General features: G+C 41.0%; 1 protein-coding gene across 1 annotated transcript in view; it reads right to left on the reverse strand.

Moving 5' to 3' along the window:
• Positions 1–408: 408 nt before the first annotated feature.
• The window catches only part of ADAMTSL1 (ADAMTS like 1), a 458,108-nt gene continuing 431,067 nt past the window's right edge, over positions 409–27,449 (reverse strand). Inside the window, exons 24-30 of the mRNA XM_050913597.1 lie at positions 26,225–26,359; positions 10,753–10,953; positions 9,514–9,694; positions 6,606–6,813; positions 3,382–3,491; positions 2,164–2,384; positions 409–641 (exon numbers count right to left, since the gene is read on the reverse strand). Of these exons, the coding sequence (XP_050769554.1) occupies positions 535–641; positions 2,164–2,384; positions 3,382–3,491; positions 6,606–6,813; positions 9,514–9,694; positions 10,753–10,953; positions 26,225–26,359 (1,163 nt within the window). The 3' untranslated portion in view covers positions 409–534. The remainder of the gene's footprint in view (positions 642–2,163; positions 2,385–3,381; positions 3,492–6,605; positions 6,814–9,513; positions 9,695–10,752; positions 10,954–26,224; positions 26,360–27,449) is intronic.

A 27,449-nucleotide genomic window follows, 5' to 3' on the forward strand; every position in this document is an offset into this window, starting at 1 on the left:
GCAAAATCATATGATTATATTCTCAAAGTAGTCTAAGATAGATGAAGTATCTGCATACTGCATAGCTGAATGTTCAGTTTAGCCCTTTCTTTTTTTCTCTCCAGTACCCCATGACCTGTCAAGCTGTTTGATTATTTGTTTCATATTGTGGTGGGCCAATGTGATGGTAGGTTTTTACTCTGATCCACTTCCCCTTCTGTCTGTTGGTGTATCCTCAGGCATGTACATGGATTATGGGGCAGCCCCACTCCTCTCAGGCCCATTGCTGGTGGCATGGGGCTCACTGACTCATTGTGCTCTACCCTCATGACTGTGTTTTGCTGCATTCTGTCTCCCAGATTCATAGAAGGGAAAACTTGTCAAGTCCCTTTACAACAATGATTTGGTAAAAGGTTTTCTTTTTTTTTTTTAAGGGAAATAAATAAATAAAATGAAAAAAAGAATTCCATTCCATTTATATTTCTGTAAAAGTCCTTGCCTCAGTGAAGCAAAGGCTGTGATCCCCTTGTTCCTCCGTTTTCACTGCTTTTGTCTTCAAGCTTTTCCACAAGTCCCACAGCAGCGTGACTTGAACTGGGTGAGCTGGCAGAGTTTGAGCTGCTTCACTTTCTCACAGTACCTTGTGGTGTCTCTGCACTCCACTGCCGAAGGAGAAACAAAAAGGAGAAATGGTGATGAAACAATGAAAGGATTTCTTACCTGAGAACATTTCCTGGGGTGTCCGAGAGGGGGACCAAGACAGCCTTGTGTTGGGAGGTCTCACTATGAGCATGAGCTTGACTTGCTGCAAAGACTGAGTGGGGACTTTAGGAAGCCAAAGGCTCAAAGGAGAACGTGGTAGGCAGCCTTTGCTTTCAGAGCCTGGGGAGAGGGCTTCTGAGGAACAGTTGTTAAACCAAAGATGAAGTAGTAAATAAAACTGGAAACTTACTTTAACAGAGTAGCTCAAAGGCACTTTGGCCAACCTTCTGCATTTGAAGAGACAGTGTGTGGGAGCATCACCCCAGCTGACCGGGTGTTGTATTGTGTTTTTCACATGTGTGTTGCAGAACACAGCCCAGGGTGAAGATGTTAAGACACTTTTTGAACTCCCCTAGGACTTAGGTCCTAGTATCATTTGGACAGTTTTTGAGGCCTGCAGCCTCCTGCTTTTGATCTCCAGATTGGAAAACCGTCCAGTATCCCCACAAGACCTTGGGTGTGTTGTTGCCCATGCTAAGGCTGGAAGGGGGGATCATCACAGTGCAGTTGTACAGCCCTCTCCAGTAATGTCTGTGCCAAATAACTCCAGTGTTGTCTAGATGTGGGACATTTCTATATAGCAGGAAGAGGCTGGAGTGACAGCAAAGGTCTTGCTTGGTACCTGTAGGCTCCCTCAGCCCTCCCACTTCTATTAGGGCACCCCAGACTCAGCTCACAGGTTTGGACCTATGCAGTCTGCTTTGCCTCTGCTGAGAGGGAGCATCAGAACTGGCATGGCCTTAGACAAGTGCAGGTGGGTTCTGCTGCTGCTTCTGCGATGATTGCACAGCAACCAGCTTGCAGGCTAGAAGATGGGATCTGCCCATGGAAATCAGCATGTGAAGTGCGAGCCGGAGCAAATGAAAAGAGAGTGATTTCAACTTCTGCTGCCTAGTGTTTCCCAAGAGGACATTGACATAGTGGGGCATCGTTTCCAAAGAGGCACATCATCTATTCTTTTTTGTTTTTTTAAATATTTGTAACATTTCTGGTCCTTTTGCAGGCCCAATTAGTTGCTTGTCACCTAAAAGCAAGCAGCCTCCACTCCAGGAATTCCCATCATCAACCCACCCACTGGATTTAGACTTATTGTATTTATTTTAACTATAGCCAGCAGTCTGTTTGTCATTCGTGTTTTTCTTTCTGTCTGTACCGTTAATGGAAAGTTAAGACTGCATCAGCCATTTCACATGCTATTAGCAAGGGGATGCAATCCCAGCGCTGACACCATTACCAACAAACCACACTGGGCACCATTCCCCGCTGGGGCGCTGAGTTTTGGACACTGCATTTTGCACATGTTTGGGCTGGAGGTTCCCCAGGACACCTAGCTGCAAGGTCCAGTGCTGCATTTCTGAGAGATGGCTCTGCCTTCTTTCCTCCCCCTGCACCGCACTGCTTCCCCTCCTCTCAGCAAAGTACCGTTTTCACAGGGCATGATGTTGCAGCGCTGCCAGTTCACCGGCCGTGGCCTCCAGGAGCAGTAATGCTCCAGCACAGGCTTGTTGGTGCGGATGTGCACGCAGTCCACGCGCCGGGACTGGAAGCCGTAGTTTCCGCACGTAGCCGTGCAGACGGTCCACAGGCTGATCCTCCAGTGCACGCCGCAGACGTCGGTCCAGCAGTTCTGGGTGCTCAACGGCCTGCGGGCAGGAGGGAAGGAGGGAGGGGTGACCTGACACTCCACGCTGCCCAGGGAGCAAGCGCACACCGCTCCAGGTGTCATGCAAGCTCTGGGGACAGCAAGCCTTGCATAGCCCAAATGTAATTTGCTCAGAGCACCGTATGGGTTACGTCTTCAAAGGGTGCAAGTGAGGGTAACTCCAGTGCACTGAAAGGCAGCTTGTAACTGCACTGAAGGACCAGACCCTCAGTGGGCACACGCTGGTATAGCACTGCCCGAGTTAAATGACCATTTGAACTATTTGAGGATTTGGCCAAAATGTCCTCTCCATGAAGTGCCAACCACAGGTCCACTGAAAAGATGCAATGAATGAAGTGGCAACCAGTAAGACCCAGCAGGGCTTTGTAACATTTTTATGGCTTTGTAGCCAGTGGGAACAAAACCGATTCTCTGAAACCCTCTTTTTCCCTTCAACACAGTCTCGCAGAAGATGCATAGGCACACTTGGTTCCCACCTATTCGTCACACATATTATGAAAATACATGAGTGGGAGCCAAAGAGCCAATTATATTAATTTTCAGTCATGATCAGGCATGATTTACATACCTAAGTCTCATGTAAAGTAAATACGTCTTTACAATGTTGACAGTGGCGTTTATCTGCAGGAAAACAAAAGCTGTGGAGTCCCTTTTTATCCCCGGTTAGAGCTTGTGTTTAAATAAGAACCAGGAGACTGGCAGCTTAAGAATAGATAGCACAGCCTTTTGGTCAGGATTTGGCATGCCTAGAATACTTTCCAGTTTTACTGGAACTACTGTATTTTTCTGGGGCTCATAGGAATAAATAGCGAAGCCTGGGCTTAAGCCTGGTGAGATTTGTACTACGTAACTGTATGGGTTGCAGCGTGACCTCTTTGTTACATAGGGGAAACCCAAAAGTTGACAGTTAAGTCACTAGTCCATTCCATATCTCTGCAAAGGGTAGTGGTTTCAGACATAAGAGATTCCTGTCCTACCTTGGTAAGGCACTGCATTGATCAGATGACACAGAAGTCCCATCTTTGGTCTGGCAAAATATCTGTCTGTGCTGTACAGCCAGTCGTGGTCCAATGCAAGGCCCGTTACACTGTGAACACAGAAAAATCACTTAAGGGAGGTAAAAGGCAGGACATGTTCCCCTTTTATAAGACTGCTGGTGAGATAAAGTGCATACTGCTGCGCAGTGACTGTTGAGCTTTTGAGCACTTCCTGCAGTTCTGCAGGCTTTGAACGCTGAGCAGTTATCTTCTGCCCTACCTCACTCTCCTCCAGTAGCATTAAAACTGCATTTCTATATTTGCTTTGTAGATTCATTACCTTTCCTCTTCAATAGTTCAATCTTAAACACATCTGTTTGTTAGGGCAAATAAAATGTTCTCATGTCAGTAGCCAAGAGCCCATGATCCATACAGGAAACCTCAACACATTCCTTTTACTGTGCGTTTTGCAACTTGTACTGTCACAATTTATGGGCAAATAGTTAATAACCAAGAACGCATTGAACCAAGAACATACTCCACTCCATTTAATAATTTAAAAGCATTGCAAGACAATAAACAAAAGCAGCAAGCATGACAAACACAGCAGCTCTGCAAGCTTGCTGCAATACTGAGGTTATCCTAACCTATTCAAGCTTATCAATCAATCACATGCCTACTGTTTAACTCTTCTAATTCTCTCCTTTGATTAAATTGTAATTAGCTATAGGTATGAAGCATGTATTTGTGTTCTTTTAAAATTATATCAACTGTTAGGGAACAGTTTGTTTTTCTAAGTATCTGGAAATTATATTCAAGAACAGACTGAGGGTTGAAGAAAGGGACCTTAGTGTGAGGGAGGAATTTTTGCCAGGGGAGGCCTGCTAACGGATCCCTCTGGCCCCTCCACCCCCCCCTCCCCCCCATCGGTAGGAGCCCTATTTCACACTACCGTGCACTCCTCACATAATACTCCCTTCCTGCTGCTATTTCTTCCCTCCTTGACAACTGGGAGAGAGAGCAGTGACTGCCAGGTTTCCAGTTGCTCCCAGTCAACCCCTTCGTTGAGCAAGGTGGGTGGAAATGTCATTCTTTGGAGTATGTATGTGGAGCACTTCTGTGATATCTGCAGGGGCTAGCAGTCCTCATCACCAGCAAGCCTGAGTCACTAGTTTTAAAACACTATGGGATTACGTAGTGGAAATCAAAATGCCACTAACATTAAATGAAGGAAAGGAATTCATTCTACAGGTAGGGGCAGAGTAGGTAGTCTGTTTATTTTCTATGTGAGTTCGGAAAGTTGGTCACTACACCTGGGCAACAGGGACCTGATACCCCATGATACTACCGCGAAGGTCACTGAGCCACTGAGCCAGTGATACGTTCCCAACTGTAATTAGATAACAGTCTTCTGGCTTGGAGACTGAGCTGTATAGAATCATGTGGGACTTGAGGGGTTTTTTTAAGCTAGGTAGAAGAAATATTATATTATAATGCACAGAGGTTAGGTCTAACAAATTAATTCAGACCTCTTTGATTGTCTCAGCTGAGTATGATGTCATGGGGAACAATATAGCCCATAATGATCTACAAAATAAGGATGAGGTAATTGGCTTTTTGCACGGATAATCCAGTCCTTACCTGGAATTCCACAGGGAGTGAAAATTTGCCTTTTTCATATAAAAGGATAATTCCAAGCTTTACTCATAAATGTAATGCAATAACTCAATCACCTTTCATAAGAGAAATTTCCAAAATACACAGGCAAGAGTTAAATGAAGTTGTTTTCAAGTAGTGAACAATAACAAGTTCTCGTAGCTGAAGACACTTTTTACTACCAATATCGTAAAAAAATCTGATGCAGTGCAATGCATTGTGCATATTACCCCAAGCAAATACAGAATGCATGCGGTTATTAATAACAAACTACTGTATTACTCTAACCTCTAATACAATGAGATAGCATTTGCCATTGTTTTCAAACTGACTTACTACATGCTAATTAGAAAAGGAGGCAAAATATTTCATGATGGCTCACTATATGTCAAGACTGATAGTTATTACTCTGGGTAATTATTTTCTTAGCCTCTGCTTGCATGGTAAGAAGCCTCGCTTCTATACCTTTACCTGACTCATCATTTCAATTAGATGTATGACTACTTCGGTTTTGTCAAACTGCTTTTTCTTTTTCCCTTTGACAATGTTTATTTCACCAAAAGTGATGTTAAAGTAGTATTGGTATCTAGCTTTAACCTCTAGCAAAATTGGCTTCTGTGGTTTTAATGCTGTCTCTCATTCACCCTGGAATGCTGTACCCCTGTGTGAATCACCACTCTGGAGATCTTTGGGCTAAAATCTGTGAGTTTCTACCCCTAAGTCTGGACTATAGTGGACTCATCAACCTTCACATATGGCTTAGTCAAGCTGGAATGGAGAGAAAAGGGAGGAAAGCACATAGTAATGACTGGTCCCAGGTTATAATTGACTACATATTGACAAGCGTCTTTTCAGGAAATCTCACAGCTCACAGAAAGACAAAGACAAAACTCTTCTGTGGATTCCCACAATAAAGCGATTTAACTCTAAATACTTGGAACATTTGGTATTTATGGAGTGAAGCTTTTAAACATCTGATCATTGTACAAAGCTGCAAGGAGAGAATTTGAAGATCTGCAAAACAGCATGAAGTAGTCTGAAAATGCTTTTAGCCCTCCTTTCTGCTTTTCATCCTGAAGCAAATCAAGAAAGCTCCCACTTTTTGGCATTCTCAGGCAACATCAGCAACTTTGTAAAACTGCGTTATTGTACAACCCCCCCGCCCCAAACATATCACAATTATCAGTCCTGACTCCTGCCAGCCAAAACTGAAACACACTCACTGGGTGGTAAGGGGAATTAAGACTTGGAGAAGGCTATTTCCCAGATGTGTCCCCTGTCACTATAAAGAGGAGCTGCAGACCTTTCCACTGGGGACAATACAAGGGTCTGCAGTAAAAGCCCTGTTCACAAGCAGCATTTCTAGCGATCGCGGGAAGCTACAGAAATCCAAGCATGCAGTGCATCAAATACAGAGTTGAAATAGCTGAGTAAATTAGTTGCCTTCTCAAAAGCCTGCAGACCATAACCTAAAGATACCATGGTGCAAAATCACTCCTCTCATTTTCTGTCACTTTTTTCTAGCCCACACTATGAGGCTGTCCTTGGACTGCTGGCTTCATCCTTACCTGGCCCCAGGAGGAGGCCACCCACTCAACACAGGGCTGCCTGTTACAGTTCTGTGTGTCCACAGGGCGCTTGGACACCTGGGCACAAGCCTCATTCGACATTGGGACAGAGCTGCCTGTCGCTGTCAGGCGCTGACACGTCACTCGCCGCGTCTGGATGCCTCCACCACAGCTCCGTGTGCAAGGAGACCACGATGTTACCATCCATCTGTGAGAGAAAGGCGAACAGGTCAGGGAGCAGATACGTGCCACCATCTGCAGGATCACTGATGTCAACAGGTCTTTATGTGTTGGACCAAAGAAAGGCAACAATGGCTTGGTTCATTTAGGGTCCGATCCTGGAAGGTGCTGAGTGCCTCAGCCTCCCATAGTAGTCACTGAAAACTGCTCAGAGGATGAAAGCTGAGAAAAGGGGACATTTTTCATTAAATTTTCTTTCCTAAGGCTCTTTGGGCCCAGAATTAATTTTCTAGCCCTTAAGGCTGTTTTTAAAGGCTTAGTAAATATTTCTAGCCCAGGCACAGGGGTTGGGCATGGCTGCTCTTACACCACTGTGCCATGGAGGCCTCGGTCACAGGCTACAGTCACAACACCCGCAATGACTAGCCCATTTACACCCCTTACTGGGGAAAACTATCTCCGTAAAGTTGCTAGAGTAGCTCACAGGCCACTTTGAACTTGCTGCTGACAGAATAGCCAAAAGCCTACTGGGTCCTGCTGGTGTCTGCCTGCTCTGTTATGCCCCTGACAGCTGGGATAATCCAGAAAAGCCTGAAGGTTGCTCAGGAATGGGGCCAGTGCATAGTCAGCCCAGGGACAAAGGACACCTTTCTTCTTTCCTCTTGAGCTCAGACCATGCATTCGTCAGCTGAGGCTGAGGCTCTGAACCCCTATGTGTTGGGGTTTAAAAAATCCAGTCTAACTAGTAAAAAGCCTGTAACAACAGAAAATAATAGTCCAGGTCCAAACTCTTACCAAGATGGACAACACATTTTGTCTCTTTAAGCATCATTAAGTGAAACAGTCAGGTTTGGGAAGGAGGTAGGTAGGAACAGGAAGGATGCGACTGATTACTAGTTTCCTGAAGAGTTTTATGATCAAGTCAGCAGTTTGCTTCATTAATTTTCGGGATACTCGACAGGATTTGTGTATTATTGGGAGGAAAATAGTGCCTATCCCATCCCTCGGCAGCAGTGTTTATGATTACTTTACAAAATAGGCAATAGGCGTTCTCCAGTCCCATGGAGAGGCATCCATTGCTATTCCTCAGTCTTCTGCGGGTGATTGACTCCTGTGGTCACAGAAACAAGTATACAAACACACTCCCAACATGGGAAACAAAAACACTGCTACTTTTTTTCATGCAGTTTGGTGAGGTTGAATCTGAAGTTTCCGCACCCCTCGTAAAGCTCTGCTCTGCATTTCAATCAACTTTTATTTCCAAGCTTACATCTCAGCAGTTTCTCAGGAGCTGAGGGAGGATTGCGGGTTGCGTTACAGTTCAGGGAAGGTATAAAAAGACATAAACCATTCACACTGAATTTACTGCCATCACCAAGGAAAACTGCTGCTAATGAGCGTGTTTCATATTTCATCAAATCTCTTTTGTTTTCCTTCTTATGACTCAGCTGGCAACTCAGAAAACATTTGCCTGCAAAGAGGGGTAGGAATATATTTTAAAAGGTGATTAAACAGAACCTTGCCATATACCCAAGACACAGCAAGAGTGGCAAATCTGGCTGCTTACTTCTCATCAGGTTGCTTAGCGCCTCTGCTTGCCTCAGCTTAGACTCTCTTTTTTAATACAAGTCCCAAATCACTGTTGAATGAGAGAAATTGTACTAAATTTCTCTTGAGATCCTGACTACTTTTAAGTGCTTATATGCTGAAACACACCATGTCCCCAGTAGAAATAAGGGAGAGGAGGGAGTAAAAACCCAGAAAAATATGGAAAAGCACATTTACACATCTCAGCTAAGGAGCCACTGAGTTGCAGAAGTAGGACTTTTTTTAACATAGAGGGAGTATAACACTACGCTGACTCTCTGGATAGGCACTCAGGGTGTATTCGTCTTTGCACCAAAGTGTGTCAAAGAAGGAAAGTGTTCTGCATGGGGAGGAAGCAGCAGAGGAAGACCTAAGTGTAGGCAGAAGTCTTTCAAGCTGTCCTGGCTCCATTGTGTTTAACAGTAACTGAAAAACAGGGGATTACAGCGGCAGAGAGTTACAATCCCAATTGTAGCAATTTGCTACAATCCAAATTGCTAGCACTCTCCAAAAGGAGGCAGAACTCAGCCTGATCCCCCTTCATGCTCAGTAGATCTGATGGGATGTGCCCATTTTACAAAAAACATTTCTACTCTGCTAAGGGAATTTTTTGCAGCTGCAGCTACAGTCCTGCCTGTATTGATCTTCAGGCAACACAGGAACTCAGAATAAAACCCCAAAATAGCTGCTAAACCTAGCTTCTTGTCTGTTAGATTGTTGGGATAAACTGGTATGAAGCCATGAGGAACACAAAAAAGATATGACCCTACAGTTCTTGGGTGATGAAACTCCCATACGTACAGAGCTCAGAACAGGCCTGATATTTACATTGAACATAGGGTGAGGCTGGAATCACCCAAGACAACTCAAGCTGTGAACTTTGCTAATAAAGAGTAGGCAATACCTTCTCTATTATTTTCTAACCTAAGTACTGAAGGAGTAAATGTTCTTTCTACCATGTACTGTCAATGTTTTCCACAAATCTTGCTACAAATTCCCAACTGCCTAGGTAAAGCACTTTTATAAATTCACTTTTAGCCATGACTTTTCTCCAGACAGGCACCAGAAAGGCTACAATGGCACGAACTCTTCAAGCACATCTTAAAAGCATGTATGACATTTTAACATGAGACAGACGAACCGTGAAGGGCAGTTTCTCCTGTTGCATGCAATGGGCTGCAGGGCTGGCTTGGGCTTCTCTTTGCAGTGGGATATATTGACTTCGGCCCCATCCAGTAAGCACCTCAGCTGGGGCAGCTGCACCCCTTTGTGGCCGCAGGAAGCTGAACAAGCCATCAGCTTGTCCACTGACCACTGGTATTCTGCCAAAAAGTGTGGGAGAGAGATGTTAACACTCAAAAACTGCCAGCAGGAGATCCTTCGAAAAGAAAGAGTCAGAGATGTTCTCCAGGATGAAATACTTGGAGTCGGTGTCTCGTGTGAAGGGGAGCTGCCTACTCTTACAGGGCACCAAGCAACGAACAAAGAAGGAACAGGATTCCAGCTGATGTAAGCCACTGACTCTTTGGTGTAACAAACCCAATTTTTTGCTGCTTAGAAGCATCAGGCATGGAAAGTGAATGACACGGTAGAGCAGTTAAGTGAAGCCAGATGCCAGTGATGCAGGACATTGCATCTATATTTTTGAAGGGGTGTGATTTAGTGACGATGTGATTAACTGCAGTTACCAGCAGTATCTATGATTCTGCGATCTTACAACAGTGTGTTTCTCACCAGGCAGATCATACAGATCATCCATCCTGAAGATGAATGGGGGATTTGCAACACTTACAATTTTATGGCAAAATTTAAGGAAAAGTTAAATTCTTCTCCACTGCATCCCTGACAATTGGAGCAATGAAAACTGCATATTCTGTTCCAACCCATCTGCACTGCTCTGTTCTGTGGCTTTATCACCTTCAGCTTATTTCTAGGGCAAGTATAATAGTTGCAGCATTTTTACAAGTGAAGGGTTTTCAAACAAGAAGAGACTGTGAAATACTGACTTTAGCAGATTAACAGAGGGGCTTCTAATTTTAGGGGTTCAAACTGTGACACCTCTGTCTTGAATTTCTGGACAAGAAAATTGTCCATACTCAACAAGCATAAGTATAGCTTGAATCAGTAAGGTGTGTTTTATGCTCAGCAGGCCAGAAATATCAGGTGTCATTTTGGCAAAGTAAAACCTAAGACACTGTAAGGTACCTGGGAGTCCTGCAAATCTATATCCATGGCAGTAAAACATCAAAACATCTATTTCCTGCTGCGCATGACAGTCTTGGCTTCAGAGAGGAGAAATCCAGGATGAGAAAGACAGTGCAGGGAAGTCCATCGCAAAAGATTCACAGGGCAGCAGGACTGAAACTGCCTTGAAAGTTACCTTGTATAGCCAGGGATGTTTTTTGTGTGAGTGAGCCAGCCTCATTCTGAGCAAGGCAGCTGAATTCACCATCAGGAGCATCACTGACGTTGAGTATCTGAAGAATCTGGCCCGCTGCCAGGAGGCGATGCCGCAGACTGAGAGGCTCACCAGAATAAAGCCAAGTGATGTTCGGGGTTGGATGACCATCCACAGCACAACCTAAAAAACAGGGACATGAAAGAAACCTGCTGAGTACTGAACTTGCTGCAAAATTACATGCTTTGAAGTGGTGAAAATTAGGGGAAAAAGTTGATTCCATCCCATTTTCTCATAATCAAAAATAGGAATACTGTGGTAATGAATACCTTCTCATCAGCTGAAAAAAATTTATCCAAAAGCCAGTTAATCAGCCATATGAAAATCTCAGATCAGTTTGGAAATATTTATATCAAGCCTTCTAAGGTTCCCATTAGTTTGGATGATCCTCATTTTAGTATTGAGGAAAGTGGAATAGGGAGATTACACACCTAGCATAAGCTCAAGGAGCACACTTGAACAAGCAATACAAACAGAACTTGGTCTCCAGACCTCCTACTTAAACCACAAGGCCATCTTCTTCTCTTGTTTTTTATATTAAAAAGCAGAAGTTTTTGTTACATGAAAAACTGTTGAAAAAGAGATAAAATTGAGCCTTTAGAGGTGTTTTGTCACAGCAATGGGTAATTCTCCAAGCAACAACCAACCAAAATCAGCAACTGAAAAAACTCTGCTGTTCTGAAGCATTGTACAGGTATGCCTATGGATCATCAGCACAGCTGATGAGGTTTAGTTTCACAGGGAGTTTTTTGCCTGTTGAGCTGAGGGAGAGTATCTGTAAGATGCTGTTTCCTGTGATCCTCATACCAGTTGCACACTTTGCCAGTTTCATGACGCATTGCAGAAGATTTGTGAGACTTGCATATCCTGGGAAAGATAGCTAAGTTGCCTCACATATTTCCTGGGGAAAAAGAAAGAACTAGGCAATTTCCGTGGTGCAGCCTATCCACACCAATTGCAGAGGTGGGGAGCCAGAAAAGCCATGCTCAAGGGGTGGCGTATATTACTTGGACTGCTTGTCACTTAGGTTAGTCCTGCACTTCCATGCATCTCACTGATACATGAAAGATCTGGCTAAGTTTCTGTGAATGCAATCTATACTGATTGTTAGTTTGTTATACTGCAGCTTTACACTGTTTTGTTTATATTAGTGTGCATGTATAATGAATTGCTATTGTATACAAAATCCCTTCTGAAAGAAGTGTACTGTATAAACAAACATAACATATATACATGAATGTTCACACTAGCACTGTTCAAAAGGAATGTGATAAAAAAAGGAAGAGTACAAATTTAAAATACTAAAAGATGGAAGACTGTTCTAAGATTAAGGAATAATTCCATCGGCTGATATTTCTGCATTGTCATCTCCATGTCGTTTGATTATTATTTATTATTCACTGAGACAAAGAAGGATGTGAATATGATGCCTTTGTAGCTGCATTACACAATGAACAGACACTGCAGTGTGACATTTTTGTTACTGTTCTTCCTTTCATTCTTGTCTGTGCACCTGAGGAGATCCTCAACTAACATATACTGAGCAAGTACTGTTCCTACAAAAGAGGTAAGATGACTTATATTTTATTTAAATATACATTTTTTCCTTAAGAATTTGTCTATACCTTATTGAGGTGCCTATCACTGCAAGAATAAAAATACTGTTTTCATTAATCTACCCAGGAAGGCTGAACAGTTTGATTTCCAGCCATCGCCAAGACCAAATCCTTGAGACCTGAAGAACACAGTACTTTGTTTAGGAACCCTTGCTAGCCTTCTTTTGACTTTGGTCACACCCCTAAACTAACACTAAGGACTGGGCTACTGTAGTCTTTACTTGTCTGCCTTTTTACCGCTAATCATACCTCCAATTACACTATTCCTATGCCAGAAGATGCTGCCTTGCCCATGAGAATTGAAGCTTTCTTGCTCATACAAAGCAGAACAACTCATACAAGATGGAAAAAGCCAGTGGTGACCCATGGCACATCCCAGCCATTTTCAGGCTGAGAGGTAGATCCAGGCACTGAGGAGACACCATCTGCTGCTTGGGGGATAAATACTGGGCCTCTCACTGGTGCAGTGGCTCCATGGGTCTTTGCTGTGTCCCCTGTTGCTGGCAAGCCCTGCCTGCATCCGCAGTGGGGAAGGGTGTGGGCTGGATAAGGCTGCCTTTCGGGGCTGGTTCACTCTGTGTGAAATAGGTGTTACAGAGAGCAAGGGCTCCCCAGCGGAAAATGAATAACGCACACAGTAGGCTCTGCAGTTGCAATGACAATGTTTCACTGGCAAAGAACTAGTTAATGCAGCTAAATATTAAAAAAGAAGGAAAAAAGGGAAGAAAATGCAGAATGAGAGGGTGCACACTGCTCACAGTGGTCTCCTTTCTTCCCTTTTTCCACTCCTATTTAAAAGGGTAAAAAGTCTTTGCTATTTGTTTTAATTTCCTTGGCAAGGTCTAATGCAGTTTTACCCTTGGCAGTTCTCTCCCCAGTGCTCACTTCCTGACCACAAAGACACAGCTTTCTTTGCTGCTCAGTCCTTTTTCCTATTTCTGTAAGCTCACTATTTATTCCTCCTGTGCTTCATTTTACGTTATTCCTTTTGTCCTGAGTACTGATGTGTTTTTTTCTACTATTGTTCTGAAAAACAACTCATCCAATGTCCAGGATACTCATTCTCAAGTAAATAAGTGACATGAAAGATTTCAGCCTCACAGGTTTAAGGCTGCCTAAGTTAAAACCAATGGAAAACAAAGGAATATACAGGAAATGCACAAACTTAACAATAAGTAGCTGTATGACTTTTGCCTACAGTATTCTAATTTTTTATAGTTTGCTTGTCTTTTAAGATAATCGCAGGGATTTCCACAGGTCAGCATATAGCCATGACAACTGACAGAGACATGCTGTGAGCTCGGTTTTACTGTTTGCATTTGCAAACAGTCTGCACAGGATAAATGAAGAAAGCAGAAAGGTCAGTTTGATGTTAAACACAGAGGAACTGAAATTGACTTCAGTGTGCAAATGGTCCTAGTTCGTGCCTGTTTTTCTTTAAAAATTTTATTGTCAGGCAAAACAATATAGTCTTCCTAGTACTGACTATTTTACTTGCCTTCTACATTATTTCTTCTTCCAAAATGTATATATAAAATATGAGCTAAAGGAACAGCCAGTAATTAATAATATGGGGGAAAAACCCCAAACGCTATTTCCTAGATACGTTCTACCAGTGAGTAATTATTACTTTTTTTAACATTTAACAATAAAACTTTACTAACACCTATGAGACTCATATGTAATGGATACTCCTCATTTGTGTATGCAGAACAAGCATCAATCACATTTCACAAGTGACATTTCCTATACGTTTCCCATGTGTATGGATGCATAAGCTGTGGGATAATGTTTTATGGATATTAAGTGAGAACCAGAGTACAATAAAAAACCATTTTCCATTAATATCCCCTTCTCATCTCCCAGGAATAATTTTAATACCATTTAATGCAGATTATCAACACCTATTCTCTATTTCCTCCCATCCCTGTGGACATTGACTGCTTTATCCTTCCAAAGCTCAACACCTGTCCCTATAACGCCTGAGAAGGAAAAACTGGCTTTGTTTCCAGACAGCACAGCTATTGCAGAGCTTTAGTGCATCAGAACCCTTGGAAAGGCGAGGAGGGAACTTTTTGGGGGACTATTTCTGAGCAGTGAAAACTCTGGCTTGAGAGGGCCCTTCTCCTTCAGTCCTTCTTAAGCAGAAAAAGAAAATACTGCCTTTAGCCTCCCTTCCAAAGTCTGCTGTGATTCTGAACTCATTCAAAGCCAGGATGAGTCACGGATGTGCAAAAGCTGGAGATACAAAAGTCTAACACAAATGTAGGGAAAATGTTAATATTTCAAGGATAACAAGGAGGTATTTGGAAAAGGAAGACCAATGTTTCACAAAAATGCAAAGAATTTCTTGAGAGGAAAGAATAAATGCACAGTGCAGGCCAAATTCAGCTCCCCATTATACCTCTGCAACACTTTCTGTATGACAGTATCTGCAGAATGACTCTGGGCTACTGTGCTAATGCTAAGAGAACAAAATATGAAGCATGTATCACTCTTCCACTTGCAGTCTTGAACGACAGAAACAAACAAATGCAAAGGCTGTTGGTTTTAGGATTCCTTTCTTTAGCAACCTGATACCTTAAATCATCAGAACTGTATAGACAGCAACAGTGAAAATGTCAAACAAATTTTGCAAGTTCTAAATACAGTTCATAATACAAATAAAAAAAACCACGGCATTGCCTTAAAAAAAGATAGCTATTCTTAAAATACAGATTATTTTCATGCATTCATATTTGTCTAACAAATGGCTCTCTAATTTAGTATTGACATGCTGATTAATCCCAGGCAATATTTCTAATATTTATTAAAGATGGAATCTGAGTGAAGACTTCAGGTCAAGATGAGGCAGTTTATTTGAAATTTCTTTAAACAAAATAGTCCTACAGTCTGAGCTCAATGAACTACTTAGCTTTCCAACCGCAGCCCTGAAGCTGCTGTGCTGTGGGAGGTAAGCTCACCTTTTCCATTCTCCTGACAGCTAAGCAAGGCACATGGAGGTACACGCTGTCTTACCTGAGGCCAAGCCATGTGCCAGCAGTGGAGCTGGAAATCAAACTCTTGCCTTCTTACAGGCCAACACTTCCATCTTGGGAAATTATTTCCTATTTAAGAGATAGGTCTGGGTAGCATAGCCTGGATATAAACACACGCTGTGGTATGCAGTTTGGATCCATTGGTATTAATATTCAACTACATGTTTGTACCTTAAAGTTCAGTTTTATACCCTTGCTATTCATCAGTGATCACTCCTTGCAAAGTAGGCAAATGTTTGTGCTGCATTCGTTCAAAATACTTTGAATCAACAAAAAAAAGGCTGAATTTGAAAAAAAGTAAGCATCCCAATTGGTTAGGGACTGCATGTTTCAGGACATCACAAAGCATAATAAATGTAGCACAGAAAGTTCACAGAAAACTTTAGCTAGGCTTACAAATCAGAAGGCCTATGCCCCTGCATTTGCAAATCACAGACATGTACCTATCCAAACATAAAATTGGGAGATGAAAGATAATTGCCGACTACTATCTGAAATGCCTGGCAAAGGAGGAAAGAAGGGATTTGGGAGCAGAATTATTAGATGTATTAAAACTGAAATAAAGCAAGCTAAAAAAAAAATTCTGTGATTCTGTATATATTTTACTGAACTCTGACAGAAAAGTGCAGTAGACCACAATACACTGTGTTAAAGTGATAAATATAATGCAGCTACAGGATTTGAAACCTGACAGTATTCCCACTCTAATCTCTACATTCAAAGAGTTAAAGTATACTTTCAAAATAGAAACAAGATTAAGGATGAAATGAGGAACAAAATGCTCGGAACAAAATGTAGAGAAGCCACAGATCAATCTGAATAGATACAAACTTGGTGCTGAACTACTATGTTGTAATTCACACTGTACTACTGTGTTCACACTATGTAGGTGAGATCATACTGGCACAGAGAAATACTTGCCCAATTTCCTGTCATACTTGATTTTCTCCTTAGGTGACTGAAATGAGAAATACATGTTAAACCTAATGAAGTTAAATTTAATTCCGTCCTGTATCTAACATAAGGAAGAAAATTTGACAGGATGCATTCAACTTTTTAAAATGCTATCAAACCAAATGAAGGTAGGTAAGATCATGTCTGAAATTCATATGTATGTAAAACCCATTTTGCTGAAGTGGCAAAACTAAGAGACAAGTCTTTATAGTTTGTCTTATGGGAAAAGATTTTTCAATATAGTACGAAGTGTAAATTTAAACAGACACTTAACTCAAGGTGTTATGCAAATTACTTCTCAGTGCTTTCATACACTGAATGAAATAAAACTTATAAAAGGTAATGTGATCCTGAAAATCCCCAAAAGAAAGAATTAATGTTAATGTAAGTATAACCTTTATTTTTAATAGTTTAAAGGAGGTCAAATGAACATGAATTTATGCTAGACAAGGAAAGCCATGTATTTAGGAATTCTTGAAATAGGCCAATTCAGTTGATGACAGTAGCATTTTAAAAAAAGAAGGTATTTTAAATAGCTATTTATGGCTCCAAAGGAGCAGTTGAAACTTACTGTACTAAACATAAGACATGGTTTTTAAACAGTTCTCAAAACACCTAAACTGGTTACCCAATGCCACACATGTTGTTGTTATTAGATATCATTTACATAGCATTGTAAATTTACACCATATTCAACAAAAATTGAGTTAGGCCCATTCCCTGCCCCACAAAGGCTGTAAAAAATGTTCCCAAATATACCGACACATGGTGGGCCCATTAAAAAAGCAAGGGAATTTTCAAGCTCTGGTAGTCATACCATTTTCTAAAAATGACTCTGTCCACAGGAATCCTACACATCGAGAATCTTGTATTAATAAGGATTGGGCTGAAAACAATCACCAATAGCAAATCATGAAACTAAAGCCTGCAAGAATGGATACAGCATGCTGGAATGACCTCCTGAACTAACTCTGATGGGTTTATTCAGTGCATGACAAAAATGGAAAAGGAGTACCCTTCAGTAAAACTTCTGCCCCACTGTGCTGGTTTTGGCTGGGATAGAGTTAAATTTTCTTCACAGTAGCTAGTATGGGGCTATGTTGTGGATTTGTGCTGAAAACAGTGTTGATAATACAGGGATGTTTTCGTTGTTGCTGAGCAGTGCTGACACAGAGTCAAGGCCTTTTCTGCTTCTCACACCACCCCACCAGCGAGGAGGCTGGGGGTGCACAAGAAGCTGGGAGGGGACACAGCTGGGACAGCTGACCAAAGGGATATTCCATCCCATCTGATGTCACGCTCAGCATGTAACGCTGGGGGAAGAAGAAGGAAGGGGGGGACGTTGGGAGTGATGGCGTTTGTCTTCCCAATTAACCGTTACACGTGATGGAGCCCTGCTTTCCTGGAGATGGCTGAACACCTGCCTGCCCTTGGGAAGTGGTGAATGAATTCCTTGTTTTGCTTTGCTTGCACATGGGGCTTTTGCTTTACCTGTTAAACTGTCTTTATCTCAACCCACGAGTTTTCTCACTTTTACCCTTCTGATTCTCTTCCCCATCCCACTGCGAGGGGAGTGAGCAAGTGGCTGTGTGGTGCTTAGTTGCTGGCTGGGGTTAAACCACAATACCCACCATTGCTACAGCTCCAGGTTAACTGTACAAGTACATTTATGGGAGAAAAATAACACTCAAAAGAGGCGCATGGAGCAAGCACTGAACAACAGCACAAGGAGTTCAACAAAAGACAGAGCAACAGCTAGCGCATAATGTGATTACCAGCCCAAGTTGCAAAGGTCAGTGCTGCTGTAGAAGCCTTTCTGTATTTCTTAAGCCGATATGAACTTGCTACATCCTGAGACATCAGCAGCTCAGGAAACTTCCTGTGGCACAAGGCAAATAACAAATGCAGAACAGAGGAGGTGGAGGTCAGATAGGTGCAGGAAAGCCAGTGCTGCTTGCTCCAGAGAGGCTGTAACTTCTGTCCTATTAACAAAGTCCTTTAGCCATTTGGGAGAGGTTTTGAGAACCAACACAGAGGGAGGGGGTGCTTCAAAACTTAGAGTGTGTAAGTCCTTTAGTCAACAGGTCAGAAATCCCCCAGTGTTTGAAAACTCCCTTAACACTTACTCTAGAGCAAAGTTTAAGTTGTACAAGAGGCTAAAAGATCTTTTATGTGAAGAAGCTGGCAGAAAGACAGGTCTCCAGACTGGGATACCTGTGGCAAGTCTGATACCCCTAGTTTTTCACCAGAACTTGCCTCAGAGGAGCTCTGCATCATTTATATCTATGTTAGAACAGAATCTAGGTCAGTGATCCTGGAAAAGCTTAGAGACACAAGTTCAAGGGCTGCAACTCTTACCACAAACCCGAAATTAAACAGATGTTGCCCCAGAGGCCAGAGATATTATTTTATGTGGCAGCATTTTGGACCACTGCTGTAGATCAGTGGTTCTGAGATTATGTCATTCATGGCACCAAACAGCAGGCACAAAAAAACCCCAAGGCAGCAGATTGCCTAGAGGACCTTGCTCTTTTGACTCTACTTTCAGAGCTTGGCAGCAGCAGTACTAGTGTCTGACTGCCTGAAAAACATACACTATATCAGTGTGGTCAAAATGTTCGACCAAGCAGAGGTATCATCATGTACTGTATACACTGAAACGTACACAGTATGCATATGCAAATTAAAAGCCACACATCTCAATTAAATGCTATGGTGTAGTCTGATGTAGAAGGAAGATACTGCAATACTGTATGAACTTTATACAATATTTAGAATGTAATCAATGTGATAGAGTCTGATTGGGGAATTAATTGCAATGATAATGGCATACTTTTGACGTTAATTTTAATTCTCATCTTTATAGAAATGTCACTTACCTGGGAATTCTCGTAAGAAGTGTGACAAGGCAGAATTTTCACCGAGACAAAAATGGAAGGGAATGGAAAACACAATTAACAGGACAGATTTTCCCATGAATGCACCTGGTGCTTTATCCTCGTCACAGTGGAAGTATTATTAGAGTAAAATAAAGTTGCTAAAAAAATATTCTTTAGCATTAGAAATACTGTTCAAACACGATGGCCAATTTATTACAGAGAGTGAGGAGGAAAAAATGATGTTGTGCAAAATAACTTTTCAGATAGTCATGATTTTATCTGACTCCTACTGCACAACTTCTGCAGCTGTCTTTTTCCTTAGGGGAGTACAGACACTGGTTTAATCATAATTACTCATGAGTTTTCTCTTTGCTGACTCTGTGCAGATTGTAAATTATTTTGTATTTTGCATTTCTGTTTCCAATTTTAATGAAGCAGTAATTCCCAAAACCTAGGAAAATTTAGAGCAGGCTCATGGCAGAAAGAGGAAGGGCAAAAGGGAGTTTGAAGAAGATATACCCTTTCTCTTGAGTATATCACCAAACATTGCAAGAAATTTGTACTGGTGAGATAAGTTGTGTTCATCTGAATCATTTATTGCTTTTCACACTGATTTTGAACAAGTATCAGTCCTATGTTTACAGATGTTATGGCTTAAAAGCAAGACACATAGCAAGCAATTGCAGCACTAACTTCTCTGGCTCTGCTGAAGCAGTTTGGTCCTGATCATGGCATTAGTCTATCTATATGATCTGTTTCTTCTCCTAAAGTAGTCAGCGGGACAGCATTCGACTCACTATAATGCACCCCAGAACATTAAAAAAGTTCTAGGTTAAGTTTTCTGTTCAGTGCCATATCTAGGTAACCCTTAAATCTGCAGGTAGGCAAATGCTAGCCACAGACTTGAAGTGGTCCCCTCTGAAAAAAAAAAAAAGGTGACTGAAAACCCTCCTGAACTTCAGGCCTTGGCTCTAATGCAGTTGGCCTTTTCAAAATAAGTAATTTATTCATACTCAAAAGGCTGGCCATTGAAAGCAAGGTGGCTACCATAACTATATTTTTCCATTCTGCTTTCTGGGGCCTCTTCTGTGCATCTAAGTGACTCTACTAGAAAATGAGGGGGATATACTATTGCCAGTAAAATAAAAATGAGAGGGAAATACTGGTTTTGGTAAGGGGAATCCTTTGCATCTTTTTAGTGAAGGTTTTTGTTATTATTTTGTTTTAAAACCAGCTTCATTGCTAAATAACATTGGTGTTTGCAGAACAGGAATTTCTAGTCCAGCTCTTCACCTTCTGAAGCAGCAGTGAATTGGCAGCTAAGCTGCTCTAACTCTGTGGTCATTGGGGATAATGTATAAAAAGAGAAAGAAATCTGCTTTCGAGGACTGTGTTTGCAGTGCTGGCAGTTAGTAAAATTGTGTTCTGATTTGTGAAGTGAGTAAATTTGATATGGAAATCATCAGGGAGAACACAATAAATATGGAGCAACAGTATTTCCTTTTTTACAATTAACTGTACTTTTCTGGTCATAAAAAAGTACACTTTATCATCTAACTTTGCAGCTATTTTCAGTATCTCCTACAAACAGGGAATTTTTTTGCTAAATACACAAAATTATATAGATGTAGTGTAGCCTGGAAAAGTGAAAATTCAGAGTCCTAAGCTGGGGACAGCAACAGGCTCCCAGTGAAAAAACTTGAGAATATTTAGTCCAAGAGATAAAAGGGATGGGAACCAGATGCCAAATAATTGCCTAGGCTTTTCCCCATAGGTTCACTCATATCTTCAGATTCCCTAGAATAACCATTATTCTTCAGGATCTGCGTTGTGTTCTTTTCATCCAAAGAATAAAAACAGAATAAAGGTCAAGAATTTACATAATGATGCATCTCCTCTTTGGATCAAAAAAAATGCTGCTATTTTTTGTGCCAAATTGTGAACATTTCATGAGGATACCGTGAACCTTAGAAATATATATTGCAGCTATACACAACAGCTACCATTATCTCAATATTTAATTTCAAATAGACTAGCTACCATTATCTCAATATTTAATTTTTCTTGGATGTCTCCTTTTTTTAAAGACATTGCTTAAGTCTTGCACTGTGCCAAGTAATAGCTAGATTTCCTGTTCATTTCAGGTCCTAGCTATCTTAACTGTTTATGGTCCCATTTCTCTTCAAATTCATGAGCCTGTGCTGCATTCCAAAATAAAGATGCATCCCTTCCCTTGGCTCCCTCATAAATGCAGTCCAAAACTTTTATTTAATTACATACAATGTGCATTGCAGCAATCCCCCTTCCTTCAATATGCATATCCTCAAGTGCACACTATGTTTTCAGAAATCATCATACACGATGAAGATTTCTGAAAAAACATGTGGGACATGAACCTGAAGCTTTGGGGAAAAATTTATCAAATGTGTTCACAGACATTTTCAGTGCAACTCAAAGAGCTCATCTGCAACAAAATATTTAAACAAAGCAACAGATGCCAAGAAATAATGTGCTGTTACAAGCAGTCAAAGTACATTCTCCTTCAACCTTTTTTCCTTCACTGTCACATTTTATAGGTACTCCTACTTTTCTATATTCCTAGAAGTATTCATTTCTGATCTTTCTTCCAATGTTCCTGCAAGAATCCTCACTTAAATATAATTCACTTACATAAGTCAAAGTCATTAAAGCTTCAGCTTTCACTATGCCACATAACTGCAATAAATACAGCATTCCGTGCTGAGATAAGGAGACATTTTTGTATCATATTTCATATCTTTCGACAAGTCTGCTGAGGTTTCCAATAAGGTGACAGTAAATTTGAGAAATTATAGTGAATCCCCACTAGGATTTGTAATATCCTCAGACTTTCTCACTGAAATGTCTTCAAATACAGGAAACAACAAACTTGAACCCAAATGAAAACAAATATTCTTCATAGGCCCAAAGCCTTTTCTGCAGGAGTGTTAGAAGTCAGGAACACTGGGTCCTACAACTTCAGTTTTGCCAAAATTAACATTTACAAAGCTCAAGACCCATGGAAATGTGTCCAGGGAGTTGAGTAAAACAATTCAGTGATACTTGTAGCATAGACAAACAAACTCTACTGAGAATACATGAACTTAGGATGTTCCTTTAATTCAAAAAGATAATTCCACAAAGTAATCAGGACTTATAGAAGTCAAATGGCCATGAATATTGTTAAAAACCAAAAGTTCTTATCAGATGACAAACAAAAGAATTTCTTTCTGAGGAAAAGGGCAGAGTTTCTTATAATACTTTCATTACCAACATTCAGGAAAACTGTATTCAGAATTAAAAAAGTCTCAAAGACAGAAACCTTAATAAGATTAAGATCTAGCATGAAAGATTTCCAAAGAAATATCAATTGGTGTCACTTCAGAGATTTACTGTGTTCTATGTAATGTGTCATATAAAGTCTTCTTGTGTGCCTGCCATGAACCAAGGACATCAGAAAGTGTGTGACAATCTGTTGCTCATCACTGATTATCAGTTTGTGCTACTGTAAAACCCAGAAATATTCCAAAGCTCATGGGTGCTCTAGCTTCTGCTTTGAGTGAAGTCCTGCCCTTCAGATGAGTGATCTGCAGATAACACAGAAGTGCCTGCTACACAACCTGCCAACGACTGTGAGGGCTGGGGAGGACTGCAGTACTCTACACATACTTCCAACACTTGCAAAGGAGCAAGGTAAGCATCAATCTGTGTAAGCCACTATCTACATCACGCTCTCTAACTGGATGATGAGTTGGGCCTGGAAAGCTAACTGAAATCTCAGCCCTTTAGAAGTAAAAGTAAGAAGTATATAAGACAAAAATGTTCCTGTAAGCTCATGCAAAAGGTATTTTACATCAGATCTTAATGGGAGGGTTGCTGACTCCATTGGGGAGGGCATGGGTCTTTAACAGATCTTTTCTGCTACTTGTATAGTGAGGGCACACAAATGACTGCTGAATGACCCTTAACAATGAGAAGGAAGACCTCCAAACTAGATATTTGTGTTATCACCCTGACCTTTACCTTCTGCAAACCCCCCAAAATTTATGTAGAAGAAACCCATAGGAGCTGACTCCAGAGAGCAAGTTCATCGTTTCAGATGGTTGAAATGATGGTGGAAGCATGGCATAATTCCACTTTGTAAAAGAAACTGCATAGCACGTATGATAATTTGGAGACTCCAGTTCTCTCCTTTCAACTCAGCTTGTTAATTGTTGTTATATTTTATACAGTTGTTAATTTCCAAACAAGTTCTTATTTGCAACTTTAATCTTTTGTTGCTGTGCTAATATTTTCTGGTTTTTTTTCAAGGCACAAAACCAGTGTTTAATGAAGTTTTGATTCCTATTTTTCTTAAACCCTGGCAAACCCATACCTGAATTTATCCAGGTTTCTAACATAATTTTTCACCTTTGGTGTCTTTTAACTCCTTTAAAATATAAAGTTTTCCCAAAGCTTACTTATCACTCCTTTTCTTCACACTTTATTCTGTTCCTTTGCACATGTCCTATATTCCTTCTCTACTCAACAAATCCTCATATCCTTAGATTTCCAAATATCAGGTCTAATTCAATGCCTTCTGAGTACCAAGAGATGCCGGTGTCTGCCAGCAGTAGCATAGACAAGGGACCCTATACATAGTAACTGATATACTTGAAGTTCTTATATGGGGCATCCAGAGCATGTAGAGCAAACACCCCAACATAGTAAATTATGAAAGACTTAAGAGGATTAAAGTCAATTTGCTGGGTGGCAGAATAGAAAGAATTAGTGGACAGCTTGTAGGGGATGTTGTGGACAGGGGACACAGGCATGGGTCACAGGTTTACAAGTTCACAAGTTGTTCCCAAATTCGTGTTTGCAGTTGTGCTTAGAAACATATGCAGATTTTCTTTCCAGTGTAGCAATATTTCAAGCAAAGGTTGATTATGAAGGTATCACAGGAGTCCATGATAAACTTAGCCACTGCACTGGAAGACTGTGGGGAGGCTAGATTTGGGACTAAATATAGAGTCTTTGATTGTAATCCATACTGATATTAGTGTACAGAGTAAATTAGATGTAGATTAAAAAAAAAAAAAATCTGAGATGAGGGTTTGTTTTTTTTTTCAGTAATGGTTATTCTCATTGTGGATTAATCCAAATTCTTTGGTACAACTACAGACAACATATTTAAGTAACACACGTGGAAGTTGAATGCTTTGTGTATTTGTTTCAGTCATATAATATGATGCAGCACACTGGACTGTAGCTTTCTAATTGATTGGATAGCCCATTCCACGCTGATTTTTCATTAGAAAAAATCTCTCAGGAGGTTTCCTTAGGTTTTAATAATAACAGGCCTCAAACTCAGGTCAGTAAAACTCCAGTGAAGTTGAGGGAATTGCCTCAAGAATGAAACTAGTTTGCTATTTTGCTGTTAAGATTCATGGAGTTTCCTTGCCCCTGAAGTGGAATGGCAGGGTACAGGGTGATGTGGCCAAATGAAATTAGTTTAGAGGCGGTTATATACAGGCAGTGCAGAACATCCTTTGTGGCTGAATTATTGCTTTCAAACAATAAAAAATCCCTACAACTACTAAAGACCTCTTTTTCGAAACCTGAGAGGAAATGGATGAAACAGGAGTGTGACCCAGTCTTACAACAGTGAGTACAATAAAACCATACTCAAAATGATTTATTCAATGCAAATAAATACCTTCAGATATTCCCCCCACCAAGGACTATTTCAGTGCAGTTTTTGTGCAAGCAGAAATGTAATCCAGAGCTGCATGCTAAAAGCCATTGCAAATGTATGCAGATATCAGCACTGGGGAAAAGTAAACCATACAAAACTAAAAACATAAATAGAAAGCCTCCACTGTTAAAATAAAATCTTAAAATTGCTACTAAATGTAAGCAAAGAATGTTTTGGAAGGTACAGAGGCCAGAGCTATAAACACTCAGGCCAGCTACAGACCCTTTGCTAAAAGTTTCAGATCCCTGCCTCTAAAAAGATAAAAGATTGTTCTGAAACTGCAGAACTTGACAAGATTTCACTGTATGCACTAACAAGGCCATTAGAGAAGCTGTTTGCCTATCTGAGCCTGACAGTTAGTAGAGGCTGAAGATCAGCATGAGAAATGAAATTTTAAAATAAACACATCCTGAACTTTAGAAAAGGATGAGATTCTCTTTGCAAACAAATCACACCCACAGATCTGAAAGGAGTTTACAGCATGTAACAGAACTTGCAATATAAAGAGGAGAAAGCTATATGGAAGGCAGAAAAGGATGAAAAGAAGAAAAGCATTTAATTGGGGATTATTTCCGTATATGGCTTTGTGCAGACATTGGTTGTGTGATATAACAGAGACGAATAAAATGAACAGAATGAAACAGAGCTTGCAAAAGAAAAACATCTCTAGAGGGATAGGCAAAACTTTAGAAGAGGCTCTGAAGAAGGATATACAATGTGAATAGCAGACATATGGAAAGACTAGTACCCAAATGCAGAAGAAAAACAGAAACACAAGTGTTTCTTCTTTTAGATCAACTGCTCCACCAGGTTGCCATGTCTTGCGTTGAATGAGATTGCCAGCGCCTCAGAGCAGGGACTGCTTCTTACAGGGTGTTATAAAGTGTGGCACAATGGAGTCCTTATTCCGCGTGCAGCTTTGTGGCCTTACACTAATAAGAGGACCTCCTTTTTTAAAATGAGTTTCTGAGTTCTGAGAACAATTTGGCAGTGATTATGACTGACAATGTGCTGTCGGTTTGACGTCTTTTGTCCCAGTGCTCCACGGCTGGTTAACCAGATCCTTAACTGTAGTGGGTAACTGGATGCATAACTGTAATCTAAACTCTAAACCCTTTTTAATCGAAAAAAATCTTAAAGCACTTAACTTACCTATGAGAGCAGAGCTTCCTGGACTGATGGTCATTTTTGTTCCTGAAGGAGAGGTCAGCACTGAACGAGTGCTGGTCCCAGCACTGGAAAGCACAGCTGTCAAGTCTTCTAGGTAAGGAAGAGGTCGTGGAGGCTCTGGTAACAGATTGGGAGACTGAAGTGATGAGCAACACTATAGCAGGAAACATCTCAGGGACATCAAAAAACCCACCACCAGCTGTTGCTGCATTATTTGCCGTGCTGCAATATCACCATTTCAGAGGGGCAGTCTAAGCAACTTTGGGCAACTACTAAAGGTGTGCTTTGCCTCATGTTAGGTAAGGCACTAGAGAAATTATTGAAATAACACCTGGATCAGTATGCCCACAAAATAAAAGAAATTCGCTCTGAAGGCTACCACGGCATTCTGGTTGACCTGCTTCATATGTGATGAAGGTACATGGTATCAGGACATACAGCAGCTTGGATGAAAGAGCAAATTTATGCAGCATAGAAGCCGAATCAACTGTCCATGGCAGTCAGTGGAAAACTTTTTAATGTCTGCTACAACTTGGATCAAGCCCTGATTAAATATGGTTATAACCCTGCCAAATCCTGTGGTATACTTAGGCAGAGCTCCAAAGGACTAAGAGGGCAGAGCTCAAGAGGATCAGTCTATGCTGAGAGCTGCAGGATTTAGTTCTTTACTAACCATAATGCTATTTTAAAAATTGATTGTGTTGCCTATCATTCGCAATTCTGTTTGTCATGGAAATTATGGGATATTTGATTTAAGTGAATGGTGGCTTCATCCCCTTTCAATTAGATCATGGCACACACTAAGCAAGTTTTCTGTTGCTGATCACATTCAGCACCAGAAGTACAAGTCATGGATGCTTGAACCGTTTCTTTCCATGGAGGAACTAAAAATGTCGTTTGCCTACAAACATAAGCAGCTTGCATAACTCACAGTAACTTTCCATCTTTAAAAACTAAAACATTTATAAAGACCAGAAAAGGATTTCAAGATCATGTGGGAGTTTTTATTTATAGACTGAAACCCAGCTGATTTTTTTTTTCAGATTTTTTTAGACTGAGTTCCTAGAGCCAGTCTAGATTCACAGGGAAATTATGTGAACATTCATAAAGGGGTTTTAGTGTTGTCTGTGAAACTGAGACATCTCACTTCTTTAAAACTTCCTCTGAAAGCTGCATCATCCATGGGACCTGTGCTCACTCTAGTCAT

The sequence above is a fragment of the Gymnogyps californianus genome, chromosome Z (genome assembly GCF_018139145.2).
Source record: "Gymnogyps californianus isolate 813 chromosome Z, ASM1813914v2, whole genome shotgun sequence".
In the NCBI taxonomy this organism is placed as follows: Eukaryota; Metazoa; Chordata; class Aves; order Accipitriformes; family Cathartidae; genus Gymnogyps; species Gymnogyps californianus.